The sequence below is a fragment of the Garra rufa genome, chromosome 9, assembly GCF_049309525.1.
Source record: "Garra rufa chromosome 9, GarRuf1.0, whole genome shotgun sequence".
Classification (NCBI taxonomy): domain Eukaryota; kingdom Metazoa; phylum Chordata; class Actinopteri; order Cypriniformes; family Cyprinidae; genus Garra; species Garra rufa.
Genome location: NC_133369.1, coordinates 11,049,504 through 11,060,916, shown reverse-complemented (window position 1 = coordinate 11,060,916; position 11,413 = coordinate 11,049,504). Strand labels below are relative to the sequence as shown.

The 11,413-nt window shown below is 32.0% G+C and overlaps 1 protein-coding gene across 1 annotated transcript in view; it reads right to left on the bottom strand.

The window, feature by feature from the left end:
• Positions 1-1,039: 1,039 nt before the first annotated feature.
• The window catches only part of washc5 (WASH complex subunit 5), a 25,395-nt gene continuing 15,021 nt past the window's right edge, over positions 1,040-11,413 (bottom strand). Inside the window, exons 15-26 of the mRNA XM_073847751.1 lie at positions 11,278-11,408; positions 10,795-10,974; positions 10,585-10,709; positions 10,316-10,478; positions 8,635-8,737; positions 8,479-8,558; positions 8,290-8,393; positions 8,055-8,184; positions 7,798-7,894; positions 6,768-6,921; positions 3,415-3,502; positions 1,040-3,333 (exon numbers count right to left, since the gene is read on the bottom strand). Coding sequence (XP_073703852.1) covers positions 3,277-3,333; positions 3,415-3,502; positions 6,768-6,921; positions 7,798-7,894; positions 8,055-8,184; positions 8,290-8,393; positions 8,479-8,558; positions 8,635-8,737; positions 10,316-10,478; positions 10,585-10,709; positions 10,795-10,974; positions 11,278-11,408 — 1,412 coding nt within the window. The 3' untranslated portion in view covers positions 1,040-3,276. The remainder of the gene's footprint in view (positions 3,334-3,414; positions 3,503-6,767; positions 6,922-7,797; positions 7,895-8,054; positions 8,185-8,289; positions 8,394-8,478; positions 8,559-8,634; positions 8,738-10,315; positions 10,479-10,584; positions 10,710-10,794; positions 10,975-11,277; positions 11,409-11,413) is intronic.

Here is an 11,413-nt window from a genome sequence, read left to right as displayed (position 1 = left end):
GCCCTGAAAAACATGTATATTTGCAGTTATGAACCCATAATCACAGGTTTCTGATTTCGGTAGACGTTTGTTTACAGCATGACACTCTTGACGCTGCAGTAACCCTCTGATCACGGGTCGCCTACTTCTGGTCAGTATTGTATTAGTAATGGCAGTTTTCATCTGTACATAGTCCGCTGTGCGTTCGACCTGTCGGCACTGAATTTTTGCACTCTGCCTGTAATCCACGAATAACGTCCCGTTACATCGCCATGATGCATATGAAGTATTTTTAAGGTAACTTTGTAAAGTCTTTTCCCCCTCCCCAGTATTACTACTTGTACATATTTAACCCTGCCGACAATTAAGTGCTTTAGAATGATTAATACCACAATAGGTTTTGTGCAAATGAGGTTTTTCTTTCATGTAACGTTAACAGGTCGCCTTTGTACATCACGTGGGACACTGTTTCTGTGTTTGTATTTGCAGTTTAAACACACCGCCAGGAGACTGAACTCACACAAAGAACACAAACTTAACTCAGTATAATTTCTTTTGGTTTGTAAGAACTGATCATCTGAAGCAATACTCTCTGCTCACTGTGACCCTGACCTGTCCAAAACAAATGCACACTTGTACTGGAATAATCGAGTCGGTCAAACTCAAGTCAGATGCCAGTCAGATTAATCGATTCATTGGGCGTCTCAGCACATTGATCCCTGGTTGAAAGACACAACCAAAATACCTACGAATGTATTTATGAAAATTCATATTTTCACACACTGAGATCTATGTAAGCCCTTTTTGCCATAGAATAATGATAATTGAAGTAATTATGATAATAAAGAGAATTGCTTTTTCTCACAAACAAGTGAAATTTTTAAAAAAATCTTTAAAAAAGGTTCAATTTTCTTACCAAAATTTCTGACTTTATTTTGCGCAAGTCGTTCTTTTTTTCTCAGAATTTTGAGGAAAATGTTGAAATTGCAGGATTTAAACTGACTTTCAGTTGTATTTTTTCGTTACAGAATAAAACATTTAAAAAAGGACTTTTTTCCCTCTCAGAATTGTGAGGAAAAAAAATTAAGTATGACTTTCTGACTTTTTATTTTTATTTTTGGGAAAACAATTTCTCACTGGTCTGAGGTTTTTCCTTTAGAAGGGCAAGAAAAATAAATAATTTTATTTATTTATGGTGGAAACAAGCTTCTATAGTGATATCCATGGAAGCTCGTTTCCGCCACCGAATAAAAAATACAAAAAAGCTCATTACGATATTTTATCTCAAAATACTTAAGACTTTTTTCTCACAGTTGCGAGTTTACATTTCGCAATTCTGACTTTTTTCTCAGAATTACGATATAAATTCACAATTGGAGTGATAAAGTCAGAGTTACAAGATAGAAGCTCACAATTCTGACTTTTTTCCAAGTTGCGAGACACAAATTGGTCAGAATTGCAAGTTTCTTGCAAATTCTTGCAATTGTGAGTTTATAATTTGCAATTGTGACTTTATATTGCACCATGAATAAAAAAAGTCATTGCAACATTTTATCTTACAATTTTAATGTTTTTCTTGCAATAGTAAGTTTACATTTCGCGATTCTGACTTTTTTTCTCAGAATTACATATAAATTCACAATTGGAGTGATAAAGTCAGAGTTACAAGATATGACTTTTTTCAGAATTGCAAGTTAATATTTTTTATTTCTGACTTTATAACACTTTTATAACAGTCTTTTTCCCCCTCAAAATTGGAATTTTGTTTCACAATTCTGAGAAAAATCAAAGTTGCGAGACAAATTGGTCAGAATTGCAAGTTTCTTGCAAATTCTTGCAATTGTGACTTTATATTGCACCATGAATAAAAAAAAGTCATTGCGACATTTTATCTTACAGTTTTGATGTTTTTCTTGCAATAGTAAGTTTACATTTTGCGATTCTGATTTCTTAGATTTGCATAATATAAACTTGTCAATTGTGAGACACCCTTGCAATTCTAAAAAAAAAAAAAAACGCAATTCTGAAAAATAAAGTCAGAATTGTAAGATATAAGATCAATATCAAGACTTTTATTTTTCAGAATTGCAAGGTTATATTTTTTTCCCCTTCAGAATTGGACTTTATATCGCACAATTTTGAGAAACGTCAAAATTGTGAGAAAAAAAAATGCAAGATACAAATTGGCATTTGAAAGAAAAAAGTCAGAATTGCAAGTTTCTTGCCTTTATAATTTGCAATTGCGACTTTATATTGCGCTATGAATAAAAACAGTCATTGCAACATTTTCTCACAATTCTGACTTTTTTCTAACAGTTTACATTTCGCAATTCTGAGAAAAAAAGTCAGAAAAGTTTTCTTAGAATTGCAAGTATATATCTCGCAAGTCTGACTTTTTTCTTCTCAGATTTGCAAGTTTATATTTCGCGATTCTGACTTTGTAACAAAACTGCAAGAACAGAAGTCTTTTTTCCACTTAAAATTGGACTTTATATCTGTCAACTCTGAGGGAAAAAAGTCATAATTACGTGTTTTTAATCTCGCAATTATGATTTATAACTTGCAATAGTGAGTTTAAATCTCACAATTCTGAGAAAAAAAAAATGCAGTGGCGGAAACGGGCTTCCATCGATCTCTCTCACACACAAGCATATTGAAATCCAGGACAGCGTTTTCTGGAAGTGATTTTTTTTTGCAGCTGTACTTTGTGTTTTTCATGCCTTATGCGCAGACAGCCGCTGTCACACTCTTTGTTGTTTCTGTTGTGTTGGCATCTGAGCGTGTACACAGTGTTGGTATTCATAGATCTTCATGGCTGTTTTTGTTCATTGTGTGCTGTACATAGACTGACAATTAAAATGCTAAATGCTCATTTTTTCATACAGTATCCATTCAGTATTGTAATATATTTAAGATAAAAGTAAAACTTTCATTCAAACCGTGTCTCCTGTGTTCTTGTGTTCAGTTTCAAAATAATTCTGGATAACAGTTAAACCAATAACCACATTCACAAAATAATCTTTTATCTTATTGCTGTTGCCACCATTTTATGACAATAAATCTGGAGAGGTTGTTAGAGATGATTCATTCTTCAAAAGTGTGTAAATGTTTTAGAAAGTTATATCAAAACATACACATATGGCATTTATTACACCAGTAGAGACATCAGGTGAGTAACAGCTACAAAAGATGATCGTGTTTTAAAAATGAATTGTTAAAAATGCTAATGAATTTCATTAGTGCTTTAAGAGAAAGGCAAATGAAATCAAATATGATTTGACATTATCACAGGCACATTTACAGCACAGTCCTGAACTCATCGAAAATGAAACTTGGCACATGAGCCTCTGCAACCTGAGAAAGGAAAGACATTTTTAATGTTGTAAAATATGTGTCTTTAAAAAAGGAATAAAATCTGATGGGAATATTTCCTACCTTTCTGGGCAGTTTAGTGTAACGCACATAGTCCTCCAGAAACATTAATGCTCCGACTACATCTGAAGGCATATCTGGAATCTTCTGACTGTGAGGAACAGAGACACTGTTAAACACTTCTGTTGCTATCACGCTGAAATAAACCCTGTAGCCTCTACCCTTAGCTCACAGTTCTGACTTTTTTCTCAGAATTGAGTTTGTATCTCACAATTCTGATTGTTTTCTTGCAATTGCAAGTTCATATCTTGCAGCTCTTTCCAGCTTTTTTTCTCAACATTTTGAGACACAGTCACAATTGCGAGATATAATGTCCACTACTGAGAGGGAAAAAAAGATACTTTCTCAGAATTGCAAGTTTACATCTCATAATTCTGACTTAATAACTTGCAATTTTGAGAAAAAAAAAGTCAGAAGTGTGAGTTTACAACTTGTAATTCTGACTTTTTCTCAGAAGTGCAAGATATAAATTTGCAACTACGAGTTATAAAGTCAGAATTGCGGGATATTGGCTCACAGTTCTGACTTTTTTTTCTCAAAATTGTGAGTTTGCATCTCACAATTCTGACTTTTTTTATGCAATTGCGAGTTTATATCTTGCAGACTTTTTTCTCATCATTTTGAGATATAAATTCACAATTGCGAGATACAATGTCCATTACTGAGAGGGAAAAAAAGAGTGATATTTTCTCAGAATTGCGAGTTTATATCTCACAATTTTGACTTAATAACTTGCAATTGCATGTTTAAATCTCACAATTTTGAGAAAAAAAGTCAGAACTGTGAGTTTACAACTTGCAATTCTGACTTTTTCTCAGAAGTGCAAGATATAAATTTGCAACTACGAGTGATACAGTCAGAATTGCGGGATATTAGCTCACAGTTCTGACTTTTTTTTCTCAGAACTGTGAGTTTGTATCTCACAATTCTGACTGTTTTCTTGCAATTGCGAGTTTATATCTTGCAGACTTTTTTTCTTAGAATTTTGAGAGTCACAATTGTGAGATATATATCTTCCAATATGGAGAGGAAAAAAAGATATTTTTTTCAGAATTGCGAGTTTATATTACCTCAGAATTGTTTAAATCTCACAATTTTGAGAAAAAAAGTCAGAACTGTGAGTTCACATCTTTCAATTCTGACTTTTTCCTCAGAATTGCATGATATAAATTGGCAACTACAAGTTATAAACTCAGAACTGCGAGATAAAAAGTTGCAATTACCTTTTTTTTTTTTTTAGTAGCGAAACTGGCTTCCATACTAAAATCAGAGAACAAATTATGCCTTGCTTTAATTGAATATTTGTTGTACTGCCTATATGTAGATTATAAAAAAGATCATATTATAAATGTTTTATATTTTGTATTATTGTACACTATATATGTGACCCTGGACCACAAAACCAGTCTTAAGTCGCTGGGGTATATTTGTAGCAACAGCCAAAAATACATCGTATGGTTCAAAATGATTGATTTTTCTTTTATGCCAAAAATCATTAGGAAATTAAGTAAAGATCAGGTTCCATGAAGATTTTTTTGTAAAATTCCTACTGTAAATATATCAAAATGTAATTTTTGATTAGTAATATGCATAGTTAAGAACCTAATTTGGACAACTTTAAAGGTGATTTTCTCAGTATTTTGATTTTTTTCACCCTCAGATTCCAGATTTTCATATAGTTGTATCTCAGCCAAATATTGTCCTATCCTAACAAACCATACATCAATAGAAAGCTTATTTATTGAGCTTTCATATTATTTATACATCTCAGTTTTGTAAAATTTAAACTTATGACTGGTTTTGTGATCCAGGGTCACATATTAGTGGTGGGCATAGATTAATTTTTTTTTATCTAGATTAATCTCACTGTAATCTTGGAATTAATCTAGATTAATCTAGATTAAAATGGCTAATTTGAATTCTGCCGAAGGCATTCAGAATATGTGTGCTACCCAAATAATGACTAAAAGTAAGTCTTTGAGAACGGGTTTCTCAAGCCAGGTGGCGCATTAGATCAGGCGCTCATCTCCTGTTTCCAAAATGCATCACAAACTGCTTGACAATTGCATTTACAACACAATTAACTATACAAACTTGTGTGACCAACTATTCCTACACTGCATGTACTTCTGCGTAAAAGGCTGAGTGACGTGCGCATTGCCGTTAAATACACAGACGCGCACGGGCATGGATTTCTGCGTACATAGTCTTCCATTAAACTGCGTTGCTTTTAGAAGCGTCAATTCAGTTGTTGCATATAGTTTAATGTCTTTATTTCGGGATTATCAAAGTAAATTATAACTCACGCACGTGCCCCAGTAAAAAGGGTCTAGCAACGCCCCTGCCCTGAAGCAAACCCGGCGGCTTCATAGCTGCATCTATGTTAGCACGTCTCGTTAGATGTGGTAATTTCACAGTAGACATACACACAGGTTCGAAGACTCTTCTCGCCCCTACAGTGCAATTCGGCTAGGTATACATCCGCGCTAAAATATCAAGGTGAAAGTCATCATAGCTTGCGTAGTATAGACCCAGCTCCCAACCCAACTTTAAGAATATATATATATATATATATATATATATATATATATATATATATATATATAAATAAATTTATTGTATACATCTTTACACCATAATGCAAAAAATGTTATTTGAATAAAACTCATCAAACCAAGGCACTCAAAAATCTTCTTAGTAAGAATAAAAAGCCTTTATTCACATGTCATGTGATAAATTGATTGTTTAAATGGACTCTGAGTGTGTTTGCAAACTGACACCCTGATGAAGGCAAGTTAGCCGCAACACGTCGGTGCATGTTAGATGTTTTTAATTGCAAAGCCATGTGAATAAAGGCTTTTTATTCTTACTAAGAAGATTTTTGAGTGCCTTGGTTTGATGAGTTTTTTTGAAGATATGTAAAGATTCCCGTGACCAAAGAGCACCGATTCAAAGACTTCACACCCCAGCAGCATCTTGCATACTTTTGGATTCATGTTATTTGAATAGTTTAATGTCATTTATATTATAATTTTATTTAGTTATAACAATTAGAATTAGCTATTAAATAATTAATGAACAATTTAATAGTAAATCTTATTTACACAGCAATGAAGTACTTGTTGTACAGCCTTTATGCAGATAAAACTATTATTTTATAAACATAACTTAATTAAATATTATATTTTATTAAAAAAGAAATTCTACAATTTTACTCTATATATATTTTTTCTAAAAAACTAAACTAAAAAAATAAAATATTAAAGGTCCTTTTTTATATTTAAAAAATATTTTTGCAATTTGCATATTTTTATTTTTGCTCCTCTATTGTCACATAGTATACTGAAGTGAGGTACCTGGTGCACTGCTCCATTATGGAGCGAATAAACTGTCCAATCAGAGCCAGGAACTGTTCAGTGTATCTGGAGTGAAACTGTTTGAGAAGCGTCAGGAGACCCAAAACCAGAGGAGCCCAATCCACCGGATCCGCCGCCTTCCTGCACGTCATGCCTGACAAAACAAACACCTCTTCCATCAAAACCACACCAGCAGGACCTTAATGTTTGCTGTCATTTTTTACATAAACTACTGTTTAAAGTTGGAGGTTAGTAAGACTTTTTCCCCTTGTTTATTAAAGAAATAGTTCGCTTTCAGAACAAGAATTTACAAATAATGTACTCACCCCCTTGTCATCCAAGATGTTCATGTCTTTCTTTTTTCAGTCGTAAAGAAATTGTGTTTTTTTGAGGAAAACGTTTCAGGATTTCTCTCCATATAATGGACTTCTATGGTGCTCCTGAGTTTGAACTTCCAAAATGCAGTTTAAATGCAGCTTCAAAGGGCTCTAAATGATCCCGGCCGAGGAAGAAGGTTCTTATCTAGCGAAACGATCAGTTATTTTCTAAAAATATAAATAACTTATATACTTTCTAATCTCTACACAGAGTACACACAGAGCTAGACAAGACGAGCATTTGAGGTTAAAAAGTATAAAAACTGTTTTTTTTTTTTTTGTTTGTTTTTTTTTTTTAAATAACCAATCGTTTTGCTAGATAAGACCCTTATTTCCTCGGCTGGGATAGTTTAGAGCCCTTTGAAGCTGCATTTTGGAAGTTCAAACTCGGGGGCACCATAGAAGTCCATTATATGGAGAGAAATCCTGTAATGTTTTCCTCAAAAAACATAATTTCCTTACGACTGAAGAAAGAAAGACTTGGATGACAAGGGGGTGAGTACAACTGTAATAATATTTCACAATATTACTGCTCTTACTGTATACCTAATCAAATATATGCAGCTTTAGTGAGCATAGGAATCTCAAAAACATACAAAAATCATACTAATCCCAAAGCATTTGAATGGTATTGTAGAAAATCAGATACAAACCTTGGGTTTTGTTGTACTGCAGTTTTGGCAGCTGAGCGATCAGAAACAGGAAGTTCACAATGGGAAAGTAAGGCAGACGCTTTGTCGTGATATAGATCTAAAAGGAGCAAAAAAGTGGTTTATGTCAACAGACTGTAAAATTGAGGCTATTTTTTGCAACTAAAAATAAAGTAAGTGACAAAATTTGGCCAAGAAATTTGACAAAAATGTAAAATAATTACTGGGAAAATGTCAAATTTCACATATACACCACTCACTTTATTGAGTGGGTTGTGGATTCCAGCGGCCTCCAGATACGCTGTGATCTCGTAGAGTAAATTGTTGTCCTCTTTAGGATACGGCAGCGATGGACACTGGTAATGAGCTTCAATATCAGACAGCAGAGACCTGGAAATGAACAATATTACATTGGAAAATGTCAACGAGGGAGAAGGTGAAACTTATCAAAGTACTAAGAAATAAATAAGGCAGAAATGTCATTTCTAAACCCACTTGTTCAGATTATCCAGCGCCGCAGCGAGGTGCTTCGAGTCAAATTTGCAGGAGTAGTTGAGTTCATTGGCTATCTGCTGCCTCAAGATCTGCATCTGACCCACCTGTCAAAGAATTATGGTTTGATTTTGAATATTTACGCTGAAAGACAGACATAATGAATGGAAAACAAATATCTCATTTAAAAACCTTCATGATGGCTTCCAGATACGCTGGCCAGATCTTCTGAGTTTTGGCCACAGCGTTTGCGTAGACTTTGCTTGCATTTGCTGAAAGACAAATATATCAAGATCTTTATTGTAGGAATAAGTGTCAGATTTAAAGTAGCCTATCAAACACACCTACCCACAATCGCTTTGACAGGATTGACAGCCGTCAGCAGAGCTTTAAAGACGTCAACCACAGCTTTGTCCTTCAGGATGTTTCTCTGAAGGACTGTCAGAAAATGCTGTGATTGGAGAAACAAAGACAGATTATTATTATTATTATGATTAACATGACATTTATTGTGAAGTGGAGGATTTCATAGTATTCATGGTATGATTTTAAAAAAAAATAATAATAATTAACCTTTTTTATATACAATTACGGAAATTTATAATTGTTTATAATAGTTTTAATTTATTATTATTAATAATAATAAACTTATAATACTACTACAAATTTTATTACTATTATTATTGTTATTGCTATTAATATTATCTCCATTTTATTTTTATTTAATCATTTATGTGACATTTGTTGTGAAGAGGTAGATTTCATGGAAGTCATTATATACATTTTTTATTTAATCATTAATTTTTTTTACAATCATGATTGACTCACTTCATATTTGTATTCATAATGTAATTAATTTATTAATACTGTTATTATTAGTAGTAGTAGTAGAAATAATACTAATATATTAATAATATTACTACTAATTGTGTTACTATTATTATTAATAACCATTTTTAAATTTTATTTTATTCATCACTTATGTGACATTTATTGTAAAAAGGGAGAATTAAGGTATTAATGGTATGAATTTTAAAATATTTAATCATTACATTTCTGATACAATCATGATTGTTGATTCAGTTTATAACATTTTAATTTATTATTACTATTAAGATTATTATTAATACTAATATACTAGTAATACTACTAATTGTATTATTATTATTATTATTATTATTAATTTATTATTAATTAATAATCACTTTATATTTTTATTTTACTTATCAATACTACTACTACTAATTTGATCACTATTATTATTATTACTTTTATTATTAACCATTTCTATTTTATTTAGTATTTATGTGACATTTATAATTGTTTTAATTGATTATTATTATTAATACTAATGGTATTGATTGTAGTATTATTAATTTATTATTAATTAATAATCACTTTATATTTTTATTTTACTTATCAATAATACTACTACTAATTTTAGCACTATTATTATTGTTATTACTATTATTATTAACCATTTTTATTTTATTTATCATTTATGTGACATTTATAATTGTTTTAATTGATTATTATTATTAATGGTATGAATTTTTAAATATTTAATCATTAATTTTCTGATACAGTCATGTCATTGTTGATTTAGTTTATAAGTGTTTTAATTTATTATTAGTATTTTTATTATTTTTATTGTTATTACACAAATATACTACTACTACTAATTGTATTAATAATAATAATAATAATAATAATAATAACAACCACTTTTTCTTTTTCTACAAATTGTACTATTATTATTATTATTATTATTATTATTATTATTATTATATTTTTTATTTTATTTATAATTTACATGACAAGGTGTATATATTTAATTATAACAACATTTTTGATTAACCTGAATTCGACCTTTTGTTAAAATTTTAATTTTTACAATTCTTTACTAAATTATGCAACACATCTTGAAATTAGAAATATTTATGCAATTCATCTTTATTTGATTATAGTTTGTAATTGTTTCAATAATTATTACCTAATAATTTATAATAATCATCATATTAAGATTGACCTGCAGCTCTTTCACGATCATGAAACACAAGAGCCGATCGAGTCCGTTCAGGCCAAAGGTTCCCAGCGTGTCCTGAATCTCTGAGAAGAGTCGGTTGTTAGTCACTTCCTGATGCGTCCTCAAATCGTACCAGGTGTTCAGCTGATCAATGTAACACGTCATTCTGACACAAAAAAAAAAAACAAAGAAACGTGACATTTCTTCAGACTTTTAGCTCTCGAACCTCTAAGCTTTGAGTGTCTGAAATAATCCGCTTTGTACTGACTTACTTTGGATCTGTGATCCTCAGGATTTCCCTGCAAAGACGTCCAATAAACGTGGCGGATTCATCAACTGACGGATACTTAGGAATGGGAATGTGGGTGGACTGGTAGACGCTTTGCCAGTCTTGAATCTGAAAAGAAAAAAACCCATCTTTAAATCAACACAAAAAAATAAACAACTAAATCTGAGGTCAATAAAATGCCAAAAGACAAGACCTTGGTTCTCAGGAAACTGTTACACTCCTGCTCTACGTTGTAGTTGATGATACGCGACACTTCCTCCTGCCAGATCTTCAGGCCGTAGATGCTCACATAATCCTGAATGTATTCAAACGAGCGATAAAACCCATCCATGGTGGCAGCCATTTCCTTCAGCTTTGGCATTAGTTCACTGGGCTAAAAGAGAAATCAGAAATCAACTTCTAAACAAACTCCTTTTAAAGGCGATTTTCAACGCATATTACTAATCAAAAATGCAGTTTATGTTTATATTTATGTTAGGAAATTATTTTCACGGAACATGATGTTTACTTAATTTTGGCATAAAAGAAAAATCGGATCTTTTTGACCCATACCATGTATTTTTGGCTATTGCTACAAACATATCCACGCTACTTAGGACTGGTTTTGTGGTCCAGGGTTGCATTTAATTATAAGACTGAAATATAATTATTCAACAAGGCAAAATGGTTTGCTCACTTTGGCTTTGGGGTTGAAGATGAGGCCTTTGTGCAGAGCATAAGCCACACGCTTGACCAGCTCTTTTCTGATCCCGTCCTCTAGAAGCTGCTTCGGATCCACCTGAAACATGTTTTTATGTTTATTGAGCTCTTAT